We start from the raw sequence: 20,304 nt of genomic DNA on the forward strand, positions 1-20,304 counted from the left end.
AGGCTAAGAGCCCCTGTGACCCTCAAGTTGGGCTTCTCAGAATAGGCTACACCACCTTCCATATGGGTGAAGGCAGCGGGGGAGGACATTCAGAAAACAGAACTCAGAGAACAGAAAAGGAACACCCCTGGCCTTGCCCTCTTCCCTCGCCCACTCAGTCATCCCAGGGGAGGAGGGAGACTGACAACACCAGGAAGTGAAACTGATCCACGTCTTGGTGAGGCCAAGGTCAGCAGGTCAGGATCTGCGTGAAGGGGATCCTATGCAAGCACCAGGGCTGACCTTCCAGTTCAGCAGAGGATCAAGAAACCACAATCACCACGGGGCCAGCCCCGAGTTCAGTCCAGGACAATGGTTAGCTAGGCAGAGCTCAACAATCGGCCTTTTCAGTGAGAATATGTCACTTTTCTTTTCTCTCCTGTCTTTTCTCTTCTCCTCACTTTCCCTTTTTGATGAAAGCTGTTTCCTATGAAATCCTGGCTGGCCTGGAACTCTAGGCTGGCCTTGTTTGCCATCATCGTCCTGTCTCTGCCTCCTGAGTGCCAACAAAGTAGGGTATTTTGATTTCTATTATTATGATTCTGTGTCTTCTGTTTCATCTTTGTTCTGGACTTAAGGGAACAAATGCTGACTTGATTCTTTATCACCATAAAACCTCCAATAATCCCCTTGGTAATCTTTTAGCATGCCATTTACTAATGTAGTTTTCAGGTGATATTTTAAGGTGTTAATTTACATATTACAAAAGCTCCAGCTCAGCTCATACTGAGGTGTGAAGGGAGGAGGAGGAGGAGAATGGGGCATTTAGGCTAGCAGTCTCACTGTGAAGTAAGAGGCATCTAGACTGTCCATCTCACTGTAGACATTGATGCAAGATAAAAGTCTGGGGGTAGGTTGGGAGAGGCAAGATTTGGAATTTTTTTTTTTTTTTTTTTTTTGTGAAGAAAGTGATGAAACTTTGGGATGAAGGAGATTGCACAGCTCTCCAGCAGATTCAACAATCCAAGGCCCAGGCCTTCTGTTTTGAACATGGAGTTTCGTGACAGCCACAACCATTCCCCTACATATCTGCAGCTGTTTTATACTCTACGATGGCTCAGTTGAGCAGCTTTCACGTGGACTGAAGTGCTTTCTGGCTTTCTGTCTTGCTCCTCACAGATACATGCAGGCTTACTGTCTACAGTGAGAAAAATAACTCTAACAGCCCGCAGGTGAAGGGAGAGGGGGAGATGCAGGAAAGGATGGACGGATCAAGGAATATGTTCAGAGCTGGAACCTCTAGCAGATGCAGGCGGAGGAGCTAGGGCTGGAAGACACCGTGCTTTATCCCACCAGGTCCTTCGTCATGGGGGCGATGGCACCACTGTGGTGGCAATTCTTGCTTGTCAACTTGACTACATGTGAAATTAACAAAACCCAAATGGCTGGGCATACCAGTGAGGATGTTTTTGTTTTTTGTTTTTCCTTAGAAGACCCACTTCTAATTGGGATCTTTGAGGTAGGAAGATCCACCTTTGATCCGGGCCACACCTTCTGCTGGACACAGGACACAGAAGAAGGAAGCTCTCTTCTCTTCGCCTGCTTGCTCTCACTCTTGCCAGCAAGTCCATTCCTTCACTGGCATTAGATCTACTGCTGCGGGATTCCAGTATATACTGAAGAGCAGCTGAGACATCCAGGCTCGTGGACCAAAGGACTACTGGATTCTTGGATCTTCTGTTTGAAGACAGCCATTGTTGAACTAGCTGGACCACAGCCTGTAGGCCGTGCTAATAAACGCCCTTTATTTATTCATTCTATAAATTCTGTTCCTTTAGAGAACCCTGATACAACCAGTTTCCACACAGCATCACCCACATCCACTTCCTAAGCTCCTACAAGGTGAGAGGTGACCACCTTCAGGTCTTTCAGACCTGGCAGCACATCAAACCAGACACGGCACTGGTAATCAAAATGTTTTAATGATTAATGTTTAGACATTATTTAACATTGTGGGTATATCCAATGAGCTAAGCACACTCTGACAGCACACTATTGAATGTTAATAGTTTTTGTACTGAAATACGTAAAGACACCTGCAAACCGGTACCTAAGATGAACACACACACAAATATACACATTCTAGATTTGATAGGGTGAATGTAAACAGATGCTGCAACTCCTTCCAAACAGAAAACCCACGAGACTAGTTAGGACCACTTGGCTCCTCATAATATGAATGTGCAAAATTAAAGCATGGTAAACTGATATTTACATAAATATCAAACCCACAATTAGTTTATACATTGTCAATCATCTTCTAAGATGTGTCGTGAGTGGTTCGATGAGGTTTTTTTTTTCTCTCAATGCAGAAGGTATTCAAAGGCTTTAAAAGTGACACATATAAGAGTCCCCACTTACATGACCAACGCCTCAAGCGTACGAGACACGACTTTAGGATAAGCAGTCTGTTACTTTTAATGAGCGCTTTAAAACAATCCTTAGACGCTAAGCAGAAAAGAATTACAGATGCTGCCATGATTTACACTGAATAAAGCGATCTCTCCCCAAATGTCCGGTTCCTTTATGCTCTAGCAACCTCTTTAATTTTACCTCAAAATGCTTAAGGTGCTTCCTGGTCTCTTGGTAAGGTTTGGTAAATTAGGCACATTTTAAAAGGAAGTATATGTCAAAATAGCACTACAGAAAACAATAAAAAATTTGGACCCAGGCAACCAGTTCCCCATCGCTGGTCTATGTGACTGTCACATGGTAAGTGTCTCATCACCTTTCCTAAAAGGTCTTTCTCCTCTCTCAAAGTGGCGGGAAGTAGAACGGGCTTTTTGTCTCCTGTATAAAAACGTCAAGCACTTCAGAAATGAAAAGTGGCCTCCTCACCCTACAGTCGCCCTAGACTCCGGGGGGGCTAAGAAGATATGCAAGCGTCTCCCAACTGCTTTGGACCCTTTTCCCCCACCCTCCTGAAACTCATCGATAGTGGCACTCAAAATAAAAAAATAAGATCTGTTAAAAAGTTAAACTGACTGTTCCACCAGACTTGAGCCTGCTTGTTAAGAGCCGGCATTATAAAAACCAAAGGTGCCGCCAGATTTCCCACCTCCGAGTCACTTGAAGTTACACTTCACACACTTAAGTTTCATAAGTCACATATCTGATTCTTCTAAACAGAGCTGTTACAAATGAATACAAAGTTGAAACATACCCTAATTAAACTAACAAGCTTTGGGCCCTGCTTTTTAAGTCTTAAGGCATGTGTGTTTCTCTACTGTTAACATTGTACAAATTTACATTTACAATCACATGCATGGTCTACAGTTAAAAAAAAAAAGTTTGGATTACAGTGTTTTAAATTGTGAACCACAATTCAGCACCTATCGTGTTATAACTAATAAGGCAACAGCAGTGTCGTATTCTACAATAACATTCCCTTTCCACAGTCTAGCGCGGGGGGGTCGATGAGAGCCCAGAAATGTGAGAAAATCGTATGCCTACTTGTATAATCTGTATACATAGTCTAGGGGTTTGGAACTGATGAAGAAGGTCCTACATAAGTCACACTACGTCGGCCAGACTAGTGACAGCAGCTGTTACAAGCGCCGGGGCACAACTTATACTGTGCTTACAATCACACGCCGTGGTCCGGAGGCTTCGGCTCCGCCTGGTCAATCCTTCCGCTGCTTCCTGGGCTTCACATTGTTTTCCAGGGAGGGGAAGCTGTTGGTGTGCCCATTGACAGCGGTCATGGAGCCGTTCTGGTGACCCTTCAGGTGCTCTTTCCTCCGAGAGGCCCCTTTCTTGTTGTAGGTCTAGAAACGTAAAAGGCAGATGAGTGCCTGCTAGCCAGATGAACTGTACTAACTAGGCCTGCATCTAACTAGGCCTGGTGTCCCGGTATGATAAACTCTCACCAAGGAATTCCTGTGCTCAAATAACCATTTTCTGTTTCAGTCACTCTTTCAGTTTTTTTTTTTTTTTTTGAGGCTTAGCTCATATGTTCTCTTGACTCCTAGGCCACAAATAAGCTTTCAGAACAGTATGCAGGGTTTACGTTCACTCTGCTTCGCCTCTTCGAGATGTGGATGGTGGGGGGACGGGCTATGTGACCCAAACTGGCCTCTCCCACTGGCCAGTAGCTCCCCTCACACACGAGTCATTGCTTAGCTTTAAATTTAGCAACTATCTCAGCCCTCATGTACTAGTACTATGACGCTAGGAGCAACTGGGAAAGAGGTCCAGTTCTCAGGCCCCAGAAAGACACGAATCAACATGGCACACATGGGTACATGGGGACACAGGTGGGACGCAGAATAGAGACAGTGGCCAGTAGCTGTTCCGTATTGCTGGCCTTTACTCAGGACCCATTCCCTTTGCCCTTACTCCTGACCAGGTAGGTCAGCGGGGACGGAAGCTTCTTGGAGCTGGCCACAAAAGAGGGAGGAGCATCAGTGTCTGCCCAGTGGTCAGGTGCCGCTGTAGACAGACAAACCTCTATCATATTATGCCACCAAACTCAAGCCCCAAGCTTGACCAGTTGGGAATCTAAGAAGAGTGGGACAAAACGGTAGGTTTCAATTCTATCAGAGGACTGTGATGGAAATTCCTGCTTACCTAAAAAGCAGGGCAGAGGGGCTGAGAGTTTTGATTAAAAATCACCTCTCTATTTCTCTGCACCAGGCCAGAGGGAAGAAATACAGCACTCTGCTAAACATGGCCTCATTTCCCACCTGAGTCCCAAAATGGCCAGGTCTAGTCTCTAGAGCAAGACTGGTCCAGTCTCTGGAGCAAAGCCCCCTGCAGAGCAGTGGCCCCACACAGCCCTACTGAGAGAGCGGATGAAGGCTGGAAGGCTGGTGCCAGTGAAGGGTGAGACTTACCTGAATGTAAAAGTTAGTGAACAGAGCAATCAGGGAAATCATGTATCCAATCTGGAAATACAACCACCCGAGGGGGAAGGAACAAGGCCAGATGACTCCACAGCTGGTCTGGATGATTGTCAGCACAAACTGGACCTGGAGGACAAAGGCCTGGGCTGAGCAGTGGCAGAACACAGATGGAGTTCCAACCGGGGGACCCTTGAATACTGTATTTTATCCTAACCCTTGTATGGATGTGTCAGAGTTCTCTAAGTTCCCCCTCTCTCTTCAAAGCTGCTTAAACCACCTTACTCCAAAATTCTAAGACTCGGCACAGAGAGACGGAAGAGAGAGGAGTGAGGAATCTGTTTAAAGGGGCCAGCGATGTCACCTGTGACACACGGTCTCACTAATTTGCTTCCTACCCAGTGCCTGCGTTCACTCTGGTGTGGCGAAAGCTGTCACGAACATTTAAACTCCTCTTGACCAAAATGCACGGGCCGCGAGTGGCCCTGGACAAGCAGGTGGACCTGCATACAGATGCAGAGGTGTTAACGGCTCCGGACTACCTAAGCACCTGCAGCAGCCCCGAGGACGCAGCAGCTCCCACCATCTCTGTTTTCCTCTATTCCGTCGGGCTGGTCCTCTCAGCTAAGAACGCAGCAGACGGCACATAGCCCGGCAGGACGTCAATGCTTACGCTCTTCTTCCACATTCTGTCTGCTACGGTGTAAATCCATTTTGCCAACCTTTCTCCTCTGAATCGGAGGAGGCTAAAGAACAATTATCCTTCCCCACAGGTGAGAAAAAGATTAGCAGGGACTGCAGAGCAGCTGGGAGAGGTGATAATGAAACACCAGATGCAGGAGGAGCTCCAACTTCTCAATGTTATTTTTAAATTTTGAAAAAAAAAAAAAAAGGAAAAAATCAAGATTGATTCAGGGGATCTAAATTAGATTCGTTTGGAACAAAATGTACGTGGCACAGCCGGGCTGGAGGGTTTAGTGTCTGTCCCTTTACCCTCTCCTGCTTCAAGACAAAATGGAGACAATATCTGAAACAACTCACGCAAAAATCATTTACTTAGCATGAGTGCTTGACATACAAAACAAAAGAGGCCAGCGTTACCACGGTAGCATTACTAATGAGCTCAGGAAGGTTTCACGAGGAAAGGAAGAGGCACTTGTAATATACTAAATACTGGCAACACGTAAGAGAGAGGAGTGAGGAGAATCATCGAGATCAGACAGCTGTGGCCCGTCTCTGCCTGGGCCACCATCCGAAGCAGCGGGAGCCATTCTCACCAAGCACTCTGCTGCCCGCGTCAGTAGCCCATCTCAGCCAGTAGGCTCGCTGTCAGGCAAGCTACCAGGGCTCTGGACTCCGCACCTGGAAAGGTCTACCTCAGCGTAAGGATGAGCAGTTTTCATCCTCATGTTGGAAATGAGAAAGCGCATGGAGGTGCATGCGCGTTCATTGTGTTCTTGCACGCACAGAGTAAGAACAAAGCCTACCCTGAAGGGGGGAGCTGAAGGCTTGAGGCACCCCCCCCATCCAGAGCAGCTTCTCCATCTATGAGAAACCAGAGCGTTCCCCGATCGGCCTAGGACGAGTTCGGCTGGATCAACTCGATCTGATTCAGCACCAGTGTGGCCTGGAAGGGGACTGTATCTGGCAGGGAACAAGCTCTAGGCCCAAGTACTCACCAGCTGCCCCTGAGTGATGTACTTTTTCCACCAGAGATAGGGACGCATGGAAGGGACTGAGGACAGGCCATAGTAGGAATACATGAGGACGTGGATGAAGCTGTTGAGGGTCGCACCAAAATAAGCTGCGGGAACAAAGGGGGGAGGGGTGGGGGAGAAGATGCGTTAGAGTTCTGTGAATAACGGGTGGAGGAAATCTAAGACAGTTTTGGAGCTGGAGATATTCTGAACGGAGGATGACAACTGCGGCTCTAAGTGCCACCTGGATGTGTGAGTCGGTTTCCATTTGGGTGTGCGGGGCAGGCAGCCACACGAACAGCCTAAACCCAGTGGTCGACTGGACCTGTCCTGACCTGGCACGAGGCAGGCCCCCCCCCACCTCCCAGACACTCAAGATGAGCCATTCTAGAGTCAGCTCTTTAAAGAAGAAAGAGCCATTTTATCACACGACTTTCGGTTTCTGATAGAACATCTTTCTTTGAAATACTTTCATCCTCGATGAAGCAAAGCCACGAGCCTTTTTTTTTTTCAGACACATGGGGTCATATTAGAAAGGTTTCTAGTGGCTATGACAGAAACTGGTCCTGTGGCCTTGCACAGGTCATGTGCATGCTCTTCTTTGCCACAGGCCAGGTGTCCTATGAGACAGCTTGAAATTTAAAATACTCTTCCAAAGTAATTAAACGGAGGGCTGTCACTACTAGAACTTGGGCTAGCTTATCCACAGGCGATGAGGAATAAACACCACTTCAAGAGTGTTAGACCTCAACCCATCATTCTAGGGAAGCACGTGTCTCCCAAGCCCGAAGGCACTGTATCTAGACAGCTTTTCCTAGGTATAAACCTGACGGAGCTGTGAATCTTGGTGGGCAGAGATAATCAGCAACTATGCTGGGAGCAGAGGGAGTCCACGAACAGTTCCAAAGATCCTCGGTCATATTCTTCAATATTAGGATGAAAAAACTTGTGACTGAGGTATTTGCTGCAACCCTAAGTGGATCCCAACCATACCCAACCTTTGAAAACCAGCAGATTTTAGTGCATGTTAGAGAAGCCATCCCGGTAGCTACACTCTGTCGGAGTGGATGGGGACTTCCTAACGTGTGGTGTCGCCAAGACTGCCTGGCTCCCTGACACATAGCTCCCACACCACAATGACTGTGAGGGCTGGTTCTCTCCTCCCACCATATGGGTTCTAGGACTGGACTCAGGTCATCAGGCCTGGCAGCCAGCACCTTTACCTGCTGAGTCAACTGACCTGCCTGTCCACACCCCACTTCTCCATGGGCCTCAGGCTGGTAGCACCTTCATCTTACTCAATCAGCACAGGACACTCACTACCAGAGAGAGGTTCTGTGCACTCAGGCCACATACACTATCGTTAAAAGGAACCCCAGGTCCTATTCACAAAGTCCCTGCCTATGCCTGTGTCTCGAAGCCACTGGTTTCCCCTGGCAGGTTCAGAAGTTCCGGTCTTACTTTAAAGCCTCTGACCTATTTAGAATTTATTTTTGTGCAGGGAGATCTGTTCTGTTTCATCGTTTTGCATGTGGATATGCAGTTTTTCCAAAACTATCTATTGAAGAGGCTTGTCTTCACCTATTTTAACTTTTAAATTAGCACAGAGTAACGGGTTTCATCATAGCATCTTCATACATTTCTGTCACTGTGCTCCATTACCATTTGCTCCCCTCCCCAACAGTGTCCTTTCCTGGTGAAGCCCTCTCCTGTCCAGGTGCTTTCCTTCCTCCCCAAAAGTCCCCCCCCCCCGCTCTTACACACAACCCCATTACCCTACCTACCCTACCCTACTATTTCCTACCTCCCGTAAGATCTCTTCCTCTCCCCTCATGATCTTTTTTCTTGGTTTGTGACCTACATATAAATATCATGTACATATACAATTTTATATTTAGGTTCATGAGATACAATACGCAGTATGCCAGTCTGGCTCATTTCACTTAACACGATGTCCATCTGCCCCCATTTCCCTGCAAATGCTGATTCACATCTGCATAAAATTCTGTTGTGTAATGTGTATTTTCATTTGTGTGTGGCCACCCAGGCTGGTTCCATTTGTTGGAAGAGAACAGCAAAAACACTGAACGTACCCATATCTCTGTGGTATGCTGACTTGGGAGTCCTTGGCTATTTACCCAAGAGCAATACAGCAAGGTCATATGGTAGTTTCAGTTTTCGAAGAACCTCTATACTGACTTCCACAGCAGCTCCATGACACAAACCCCGTATCCTTGCCAGCATTTGTCCTCTGCTGGCACTGAGTACAAGGACTTCATCGATACCCTAAGTGCTCTGCCACTGAGCTATGCCCCTGAGTGGTTTATTTCTCGATGACAGCATTCTGCCTGAAGTGAGATGGGCTCTCAAAGCAGTTTAGCTTACATTTTCATGACAGCTAAAGGATGCTGAACACACTTTGCAAGTATTTATTGGGCATTTGTGTTTCCTTTAATGAACTGTGTATTGAGGTCAATAGTCCATTTACTAATAAATAATTTGTGGGTTTTTTTTTTTTGTTTGTTTTGTTTTGTTTTTTAAAGCAATGAACATATCTTGTCAAAGATTACATGGTGGATGTGTGGTTTACTTTCTGGTCTCCTATTCTGTTCCTTTCGTCTACATGTCCCTTCTGGTGCCTGTGCCGTACTGTTCTTGTTACTATGGCTCTGTGGTGTAGTTTGAGATCTGGTCTTGTGAAGTCTCTGGCACTGTTCTTTCTGCTTAAGATTACTTTGTCTATTACACGTGACATGAAAACAGAAGGTAGGAAGGGGACCAGTCAGTGGTAAGGGGGACATGAGAAGGTCAGGGAAGAGGGACAAATGAGAAAAAAAAAAGTATAATTATAAGGAAAAGAGTCACAACAAAACCTTTTACAGTGAATGCTGTTAATAATAATAATAATATAGAAAAAGAAAAAACCTAAACAGAAAGTCAAAAGGTTAACCTGAAGATTTACAGAGAGAACGTCTTTCCCCTGTGCACTAAGTGTCCCGTCTGCTTCTGTCACATGTTCCCCAAACACCCCATTACTCACAATGGCCGCAGGGAACCCAGTTCATCACAAACCACCAGATGTTGAACATGGAGGCATGGTGGTAGACGTGCAGGACTGTGATCTGGTGGTTATTCTTGCGAAGGATGAAGAAGAAGGTGTCCATGAATTCTATGAGTTTGGAAAAGTAGTACCACCAGAGGACGCGGATGATCTAAGAGCAAAGGGTTCACAGTTAATCCCCAGTGCTTTTCTGGAATGTCACCCATGACACGCTGTACATTCAGCATAGAGCTGGAGAGTCCCGCTGGCCCCTGGCGCCTTCCGGTGACTGAGCTCCAGCTACTGTGAACATACCTACAGGGAGGATTCAAACGACAGCAGGAAGCGCCTTCAGGGTTCCTGAAGGGCTCCCGACAATCCTGCATGCTCTAGCAAGAACAGGAAGACCTGTATCTCCAACCCCATGACTTGGAGGTACAAGAGAGGATCAAGAGTTCAGGATCAACTTAGCTCCTGCAACTTGAGGCTGCAAAAGACCCTGTCTCACAAAGCAAAAACTAAAGGAAAACAAAACTCCCTAGGAAGCTCCTGGGTCAGCAGTCCCTTTGCATTGCCTGCTGCTGGGGGGAGAAGGATCCTTGGGGTTTGCGGGACTGGTGTGAGAAAGTGTGAGTCACAGAGGAAATTGAACCAGCGTGTCCAACCAGCATGCCTGAAGGAAATACTGGCCACACCTAGCTTTGATTGTCAGTCTTCTGTTTAAAGAGACTCCAACTTCCCCGAGTGCGGGTCAGATTCTACTTTAATGTCGATACTCAGAGGGCACTTACAGGAGAGATTTTAAATCCAAATGATTTTATGTGTAAATACGAAACCTGAGAGACACAATTTCCCTTTGCCAACTGTTCACAGGGGTTCTTTCACAGAGAGGGGGGAGGCTTTAGTTTTCTCCTTATTTATGCCTTTCATGTTCAAATTGTTATACCACACACCCCGCACTTCTTTCTCTTTTCAAAATGTCAACAGGAATCATCATGATCGAGAAGCTACTGTCTTTTTTTTTTTTGTCTTTTGTGCAAGTTCTTTATCAAAATAAAAAAAAAAAGAAATCCGCGGAGACCCCCCTCCCCCACCTGAAACAATACCTTCATATCCGATTCTCCCGCGCTCCGTGTCCCTTGACAGAAGAAGTTGTATCTGCCTTCCCATACACCCGTCACCAACTAAAAGAGAGGAGAAAAGTTAGCTGCTGCATCGGAACCCTGCTCAGGCTGAACTTTATCAGTCTAGAGCATGTGAAAATTAACTTGGGGCTGCACAGAGGCGAGTTTGAGCAAAGTGAAATGGTCACGGGGAGCTGTGAAGAGACGTCTGGGACAGCGCCCCTTCATTCACGGCGGGGCATCATGATGGAAGGTTGAGGAGGGAGCCTGAAGTGCCCCCCGGCCCGCTGCCTTCAGAAAGCCCCTTTACCCGCTGCTTCGGCATGCCCTGACCAGTTCAACTCCAAGACGCCGTCCTGTCTCCTCAGGCCACTTTCCCTAAGCCTGGGCTCCTCAAGCCTGAGAGAACAGTCTGGAGCCATCCGAGGGAGCCAGTCATGGACTGACCATCCAGGGCATGGGGGCACAAGAACGTGTAGTTCCGACAAGTCCTTAAATTTGCCGGTCCCTTCCAAGACCACTAGACAACCACACTCTAAACACGGGGACTGATATAGCCTGCCTCCCTATTTCTTGTCACTTCCTGTTGCTGTGCCAACCTCTACACTGACAGATTAGCCATCTGCAGAATCCGTCTGCAGACGTGGGGTCACAGAAAGGACCCCAGAAGTGGGATGTGAGCTGGAGCTTTCTCTGGCTCACTGGGAGGGCCTTCTCCTTATGAGCACATAGAGAGAGGAGTAGCCTCTGAGGAGACCGTAGGGAGAAAGTTCACTCTACCTCCATACCGCCCACCCACTACGTTCCTAACACCTGCGGGATGCCATCTGTCTATGAACGCCAGAGCTCCCTGCTTGCTTTCTTCTACAGTCCCGAATACTCTTGAGTGCTCCTGATGACCACAGAGTGCCAGGATGTGCCCGAGATAGTATACTTTGAGACTCATGCCACCTAGTCAACAGTTATCAAAGTGTGTGCCCCCGGTCCAGCCTACCAGCAAGCCAGCACCCAGGACCCCTGAGAAAATGCATTCTTGAACTACCACACACCTTCAGAATCTAAAACCCTGGCCCAGGTCACCAAGGCTGGCACTCACAAATTCTTGAGAATCTAATAATGGTGCTCTACATAACTGTATCCACCCAGCAGAGCTGACATCGCTCAGGAACTTGCCTGGAAAGGCCCTACCTGAGATTTTCGTGACCCTGAAATTTATGGTCAGGAAGCCAATGTGGGGCGGGATGCGAGCGTGAACGTGTGTGAGAGGGAGGAAGACAGGGAAACCTCAGGTATCCTAGGTTGAAGTCCTGATCCTCCTGCCTCCACCTCTTGAGTGCTGTCATTTTACCAGCTGCCCAGTGTTTTAACAGGTGATTCTTCTCAGATGAAGTGTGGGGTCCCGCTGTAGCTGGACAGCTCAATCACCCAGGGAGCTTTTAGAGGATTTCTGATCCCAGGCTCACGCTAACAATGAAGTAAGACCTCAAGGGGCCTCCTACACAGTTCTCAGGAGAGTTCAGTGTGCAGTCCAGATGGTAAATCAGTGGCTTCCCGCGACTGACCTCCCTCAGCAAGAAAGTGTTTGAGGGAAGGGGTAACTGAGAGCCAGGACCCAGAAGGCTCAGGCTGTTCTGCCATTGCCCTGGGACAATTACTCAGCCTGCTGAGCAGTACAGATGCACTACAGCGAAACAGTATGTTTGCACAAGGATTGGAAGACACATTGTCACGCTTTCATCCAATCTAACATCAGAACTAAACGCCAGGCATGGCACACACGCACGAGTGCTGAGTTTAACGCCTGATGTTTCTTTTAACTTCCCTTCTGCTGCTTTTTCCTTCTGTTCTGTTACTCTCTGTAACACGAAAACATTCAGAGTCTACATACTTTTCATGGCTAAAGAACAGGGTAAGAATCTGGAATGCCATCCGACGAGGACTGCGGTGGGCTGGGAAGGGTTGACAGGGAGGACTGTGGGACCCGTGGTTTCCCCTGTCAAGAGTAAGGCTGCTCTACATCATCTCCAGTAGTTTTTCTGTCCAAGTTTTCAATAGCTTCCTCGCTAGACTTCAGAACAGACCCTACCCAATGCTACATTTTCCTAGACCATCAGCACGAGGTAGCACTCCAGCCATGTCCATCTTTTTTGGTCTTATGTCCTCTTTCAAGGCCAGTTAAGTCCGTCACTCACAGGCCTGTCAGAACTTCAAAGACTCAAGATACAAAACCAGATTGAAAAGAGGAGCAGAAAGCAGGGTGAGGAGGCAGGCTTGGGGTCCTTAGGAGGCCTAACTGAAAAGAGGGCTGTGACAGCAGAATGCATAGCTCATGGTCCTTTCTCCATCCCACGACAGAGATGTAAAATATCTTCTGACATACAAAAAGGAAAAGGAAATGCTTCATGCCAAAATGTCACAGATAATGCAGTGAAGTTTGCATAACAATAAATGTGTACAATAAAAAGGTTTGCTAAAATGGTTAACTTCATTTGTGGCTGTGGTGGCACCTACTTTTAATCTCCTTTGGGAGACAGAGGCAGGCAGATCAGTTTGTCACCAGCCTGATCTATATAACAAGTGCCGTACTAGCCAAGGTAAATAGTGAGACTCAAAAAAGAAAATCAAAACAACAACAAAAGTCACACTCTGGACCCTACCATCACTGTCTTTCCTAGGCACCATCCTGGAATCGTGGGCTGGACGATCATGTGTACATCACTTCAGAGGATGCAGTCCTATCTGCTTGTGCTCCGTAGGAGAGAGGGCAAATGCCCACCCCTCATAATCCTGCAGGTGCCTCTTAACAAGGAAGGCTCTTGTTCACTGAGTACCAGTTTCACTTCTGTTTCTGAAGTAAGCTAGGTGGGACCTCCCTCTATGCAAATGAACTCAAAATGCTTACCTGTCCTTCCCTATGGATAGAAGCAGAAAATCTCTCCATAAAACACCACCTTTGGAGGATAGAGCTCAAGCCTGGGCACTGGGTGCTGGGCTCTGTCAGCATACACCGGCTACTTACAGAAGCTCCCTACAGCTACCTGTGCACAGGGCAGCCATGTTCTTGGCACGAGCCTATCCCAACCTCCTCCATCTGTTGAGGTCCTTGCAGAGGCCACCTTCGTGTCAGCATCCTCTAAGTTGGGATTGCCCCTCACCACTACTACTGGGACCAGCGAGCCTCTCAACATATTAAATTGCACGTTTAAAACCCTTCAGAGAAGTATTGCTGTCTTCATCACAGAACCCACACCCAGGCAGAGTGCTCAGGTGTTCACAGTCTACAGTGAGCCTCCAAGCTTCCCTTGAACTTCTATACCCACAAGCCACGTATCCTCCTTCTCCAGACACACGTTTCCTTGACCACCACTGAGGTCAAAGGGCTGCGCTAACCTGCAAACCTGTGCTGACAGGCGCACTGGCTTCAACACCTCCATTCCTTTGAGTCTCAACCTAAAGGGTCCCGCAACTCCCATGGCACAGGCATGGTCTTGCTTCAGGAAAGCCGTCTTTGGGGTTGGCGATATGAAACGTGCAGTTTATCTCGCCCAATGCGGCTCATAATAGGAGCATCGTATAGATGCTCATAATGACCATTCTTATCAGCTAGAATTCTGTCTCCAGATACCCTAGGTTCCCAGAACTCAACACTTCATCTTTCAAAGTTCAGTTAAAATCCCACGTTCTCCACGACTGTTCCCCCTGCAAGCCCCAAGCTCTAGTCTCCTTGCTGCAGCCCGACCTTTTGTGGGTTCTCTTAATTTGACCAGCATTTGTTAATGGGTCACCTGCTCCTCTCTAAGCTCTCAGGGAGACCTTGACTCTTACATCAACAGACTTGGCCCAAGGACTTGTACATGGGAGAGGGTTAAGGAACTACACGGGATTAATGACGGAATCAATACGTTGCGTGCCTTCCCCCTAAGGCAGTGGTTCTCAACCTTCCTAATGCTGCAGCCCTTTAATATGCTGCAAGTTTTGCTGACCCCCAGCCATAAAATCATTTCATTTATACTTCATAACTGTAATTTTGGTACTGCTGTGAATAGTAATATGACAAGCATCTGACGTGACTTCTGTGGGGGTCCGGACGCACAGGTTGAGAACCACTGCCTTCAATCTAACGGCAAGTTACATTTGCAGGAGACAAAAACTTCAGTTCTGTTTGAAGGAAGAAAGTTCAGTTTTTTGTTGTTTCTTTTTTTTTTTTTTTTTTTTTTTTTTTGCTTTAAAGACAGAGGAGAAAAAAAAAACAGACAGTATTTGAAAGAGGCTTGAACTTTATATCCATAAGGAGAAAACAATTTATCAAATTTCATGGGGGGAGGGATGTGGAAAATGTCAGAAAGGCCAGAACAATTTAACACCCCGAACTAAGGACCTGGGTTAGTACTTATTTGTCTGGGTCTCTGCTGAGTTTTCACAGATGGGGCGAAGCTGGAGGCTTCTGTGCCCTTAATTACTGCCAGAGAAAGAGGGGGGACCAGAGACTCTCTGGTGATGCCAAGGACTGACATCCCAGCCCCACAGAGGGCACGCTGGAGAAGACACTGCTAGAAAGTTCCTGCAGCTGCTGCTTCTCTCCAGGGCTTAGGTTCAGTTTTTCTCCAACAAGCTGTCCTGGTCATAATGTCAGACACGAATGAGAGGGTCCAGGAGGATGGACAAGGTGAGGTGGAGAGAAAGGGCTGACGTCTACCTTGGGCTGCTGAGAATCAGCGTAGATACCGTTCCAGGGTGAAAAAGCAGGCCGCAACAAACAGCTTGCTTCTATCCTCACACGCCCTGTACCATCAACTGGTCCAAGGACAACAAAGAGAGGATTATTTACACGGCTTTCCCCAAGAAACCAAGATACGGGCAGTACGGCTGTAAAGCCTATGTGCGTTCTCCTGCCTCAGAGTAAAGCAAACCTTAATTAGGCCAGCAGCGTGTGAAGAGCTATAATTAAAACACAGCAAGACGCTTCCTTCTTTCCTTAGACAAATCCAGCATCCAATGGAGGTTTTGTGTATCTTTTCACCTTAAAAAAAAAATGTAGGTGACGCAACTCTGGGAGCAAATGACCTTTAATGTTGAGAACTGACTTCTTACCACCAGTGAAAAACCTTCAGCACAGTACTTTCTGGAATGCTATCAAATTCTCTGAGGAAACAAGGTCATCTGAAAATACTTGAGTCTGATTGGAAAAGCTCTGGCCTCAAGGTTTGACCGCCCCATTACACCCATACCCTAAGATGTCAGAAGAGCTGGCCGGTTTTGGTGATAAGAGGTGGATGAGTTATGTGGACATCATTCCCTGAGCAGAGACAGTGAAAGGTGATGGAAACAGACCTGACACTTGAATGCAGCAGCATCACAGTAGAGGAATGTTCCTAAGAGCCCTTCAGACATTTCACAGATTTGCTGGCTTGCGTACGTTCCTAGATCTGGTGAAAGTGATCACTTTAAGTGAGGGAACAGAGACAAAGAAAAGATCCAGGTCAGCCTAAGCACACCTTAGCAGCAGTTCTGGCCTCTTCTGCTATGTCTCTCAGTTCTCGGCAAGTTTCTCCATGCAAGATGTTGGGGGAAATTAGACCTTCACTGTACCTATCTCCTTAGCAGACACCTGATTTATAACTAACCGTAAGATATTCTGAAGTCAAAAGCACCCATTTCCTCTACAGTGTAGCAGGCCACATTAGGCACTTTTATGGAATCACATCGGTAGATTTCTTTCCATGAGAAACCTCATGTCCAGATCATGAGGAAGCCTGTGGAGATATTTTCACACCCATGCTCTTCAGAAGTGTTTTTCCTGCTTTTGACAACAGCTGAAGGCACCTCCCTTGTTTAAGTCTTAAGGACCGCTCCCACACACTTGACAAATCTTCAGCACAGAGCAAACAGGCTAACCAGAAGCAGCTATGCCTGGAATCTTCTAAGTACCAGCCCATGCCCTCTTATGCTAAAGGACTCTTTTTTTACTGTTCATACTTCCTCTGCAGAAACGGACAGGAATACTGAGAACATTAAATGAGGAAGCCCAATGCACAGCATTTGGTAGGTACCATGTAAACACAAAATGATTCTAGTCAAAAGTATGGTATGTCTAATTCCAATACATGAAAACCTACAACCAGGCAGAACACAGGAGCCCCTGACAGTGTCCTTTGCATAGGCTAAAACTACTTCAGTCTTGTAAGGTGGGGCATGGTGGTGGACACCAAGGGTGGGGAGGCCAAGGCGGGGGGGGGGGGTGTCTTGGTTCCAGGCCAGCCAGGTCTGAGAGAGGGAGAGAGAGGGAGAAAGAGGAGAGTGAGGGAGAGACAGAGAGGAGAGGGGGAGAGAGGGAGAGAAGAGAGAGAGCAGGAGAGAGGGAAAGAGAGAGAGGGGGAGAGAGAGGGAGAGGGAGAAGGAGGGGAAGAGAGAGGAAGGGAGGGGGAGAGGGAGGGAGGGGGAAAGGGAGAGAAGGATGGAGGTGCTTGGGCTGTGCGCAACCTTCGAACGAGATACACTTCTTAAGGAAACAGAAGGGCACAGTTCTGTTTCCTTACAACCCCTCCCCCAGCAGAGTTTTTCTGGGCACAGACCTTCAACGGCAAGGGAACAAAGTGTCACCTATTTTGGGAAATGATCCAGGAATGTCCAACCTACAGTCGTGCACCCCGGAATAGCTATAAATGGACTCCAATATAAAACCATAAACTTAATTAAAACATTCAAACTTTTTCACACGGGGAAGGGGGGGGGTGATGGTTTCATGGTGTTAACTTTGTAGGTGATAATGTCTGAACACAGGCGGACACACAATGTCTGACACAGGCTGGGCACTCCTAGCAGCGCTTTCTTACAGACACTTGTCTCTTCAGCTGAGTCAACTTCTCCACACCCTCCTTCAACAAGAAGGCAAAGAGCAAAAATCCTTTTCAAAGTATTCTGGAAAACAAAATGCTTTCTCCAAATCCTGTGTTCCCGCAGTAACGTCATCTATTTTAGGAAAGCCTGAACCAAAAGAAAAAGAAGATAGTCTGAAATATAATACTTCCAAAGCAACTGCTCCCAGGCCACATTCGGAACCCCAAACAAGGCAGGGGCCCAGACGTGCCTTGGGAGGGGCTTAGCAGACCCCAATTGCAAAAAGGATGGGAGACTCCAGCACAACAGCCAGTACAGCAAACTCTACCTCTTCCATCTTCCCAATAAAGCGACAAGATTTCCAAAGCACAATTCAAAGAAGCAGGAGTACGAGTTCCTGGCGACCTCAACAAAGGCAGGAGCCACCCAGGTCGAACACACAGAGCCTAATGCACACCCAGCTCCACCACTGCCAGTGTCAACCAGGACCGTTAAGCTTTTTCTTTCCTTTTCTTTTTTTTGGCTCTCCCTCCTAGTTGTTCTATAGAAGTCTGTATTTAAGTTCTACCATAATCTTTCAGAGATGCTTGGGGGAAGACACTGATCTTATATAACCCCGGCAATGCTGCTTATCTGGGACATTCAGCAAACACTTCTGCCTTCACGGAAAAAAGAATTAGCGAAGGCTAAATCATACGTCGTCAGACGCACGACCTCAGAAGATGTAGCCGTAGGGTATTTTTTACGGTTTTGAGACTGGGTTTCACGGATCTCAGGCTGGCCTCACACCTGCTCTGGAGCCAAGGATGACTATGAACCGATCTTCCTGCTACGACAGGCTTGTGCCGCCATGCCCAGCTTCGAGTACCAGTTCTTTAGAGATCCGAGCCAGGAGATGAGGAGATAGCGTAGCTGGTAAAGCGCTTGCTCAGTAAGCCCGAGGACCTGAATTTGGACCCTGAGAACCATTAGGCTTAACAGTATATATTATGTAATCCCACTGCTGGAGGAAAGAAATAAAGAGTAAGTTTAAATTTACACTAAACCAGGTCTGTCTTCTTGGGAATTTTTTTAACATAAAAATTTAAATGTTCTAAATGTCTGAAAGATAATTTGGTCACATTTTTCTTTTTAACAACATACAGTTCTATACACAACTATCAGAGAAAAAAAACATACTTAAAAAGTAACCGTTTATAACCTATAATTTATGTCTGATTGTGAACTAGTATAAAAACAAGGTCTGACCTTTGCCTTTTCCCTATTCCTACACGGGGATAGCTTTTCATTACAGGTGTCTGTCTCAGAAGCCAGTGATTTGCTGGTCTGGGCTGGGTTGTAACAGGACATTGATGGGAATACCACAAAAGCACTTCGCTTCGGAACAGAGGTACCGAAGAGGCAACGGGCAGGAAGAAAGGATCAAACAGCCTGTGCTGGTGGGGTTTAGGTGCTGCTGAGAAGGACAGCCTAGTGGAGCTCAAAGTGTATCCCCTCAAAGAGGAGCATCCCTGAGGTGAACAAAGGCTGACCCTGCTCCCTGACCGCTGCTCCAGAGTCCAGATCAGCGAGTGAAGCACAGACTGAGCAAGATGAACAAGCCCTTTTGGACTACATCAAAGCACACAATTAGATCTTCTCAGTGACGCAGGGCGCCAGAGGTCAGAGGCATAAAGGGAGAAGAGCAGACACATCAAAACAGCTCAGTGTCTGAGCTGAGCGGCTGCCTGAGAGGGACACTGTGTGTAACGCTGTAACAGAGGATCAGAAGTCGCTTTGCTAGCTTGCTGCTGGGCTGGGGAAATGCAGCAGGTCCAGCTGGTGTAGAAACAGAGCAAGGGAAAGCCACTCAGTGCCTTGAAGCCACGGGTTTGTATTGGTTCCTTTTACATTACAAAAAAAGCAACTCCAGGGAGGAGGCGTTTACTCAGGCTCAGTTCAGAGAATGCATTCCCTTCTGGTGGTCAGAGGCTTGTTTCACTCTGGAAGCAGGGGAAGGAAGGCCATCATCCTTCATCTGGCCTTCTCCTTCCCTGCTTTTTAATCAGGTCAGGGTTACTGGCGTCCAGGGTCAGAATGGGTCTTCCCTCAGATAAAAAAAACTCTCTGTAAACACTCCCCAAAGTATGTCTCACTAATGCCCTAACATCCTAGGGCCTGGGTGGTTCCTCGTTCAATCAAGCAAGCTGATGTTCAGAATGTACCATCACGGGGTTCTGACAGATGACCGCCGTGGGTACTTCGCAAACTGAGGCACCGCTCAGGCGGAGCACAGTCTCACAGGGTGTGACAGCACACCCACTCTGTGCTTCTGTCTCACTGTGCGGAGTAACTGAGGCAAATGGTTTCTCTTCTACAACTTGGGATCTCGCTCAGATCTTCACCACCGTCTGGGATGTCAGATGGTGCCTACATCAACGAGGAGAGCGTAAAGCACCAATACACTCCGTATCTCCAATACACTTAGAAATTAGGAATGTCTGGCCCTTTCCCGGAGAAATCATAAGGTCACTGAGATAAATAAAAGTACAACCTCTTTTCCCCTCTTAACTTTTTCCCCCTACTGAATGCACGAACTATAAATATATCTATATTCCTTCTACATTTTGAACTTAAGTTTCACTTTCAAAATTGATTTAGTTATTTTTATTCCACTCCCTTTACTGTTTTCTGTGGCTCCTCTTTCATTTCCTCATCGGTATTTCCTTTAAGTGGCCATTACTCTC

At 47.1% G+C, this 20,304-nt stretch overlaps 1 protein-coding gene across 3 annotated transcripts in view; it reads right to left on the bottom strand.

Annotated features, from left to right (window-relative positions):
- Positions 1 to 1,942: 1,942 nt before the first annotated feature.
- The window catches only part of Elovl5 (ELOVL fatty acid elongase 5), a 66,145-nt gene continuing 47,783 nt past the window's right edge, over positions 1,943 to 20,304 (bottom strand). For all 3 annotated transcript variants that reach the window (XM_060384722.1, XM_021643434.2, XM_021643433.2), the window contains exons 4-8: positions 10,724 to 10,801; positions 9,618 to 9,789; positions 6,560 to 6,684; positions 4,875 to 5,009; positions 1,943 to 3,806 (exon numbers count right to left, since the gene is read on the bottom strand). In XM_060384722.1, coding sequence (XP_060240705.1) covers positions 3,663 to 3,806; positions 4,875 to 5,009; positions 6,560 to 6,684; positions 9,618 to 9,789; positions 10,724 to 10,801 — 654 coding nt within the window. In that variant the 3' untranslated portion in view covers positions 1,943 to 3,662. The remainder of the gene's footprint in view (positions 3,807 to 4,874; positions 5,010 to 6,559; positions 6,685 to 9,617; positions 9,790 to 10,723; positions 10,802 to 20,304) is intronic.

This window comes from Meriones unguiculatus, chromosome 6, assembly GCF_030254825.1.
Source record: "Meriones unguiculatus strain TT.TT164.6M chromosome 6, Bangor_MerUng_6.1, whole genome shotgun sequence".
NCBI classification, from domain to species: Eukaryota; Metazoa; Chordata; class Mammalia; order Rodentia; family Muridae; genus Meriones; species Meriones unguiculatus.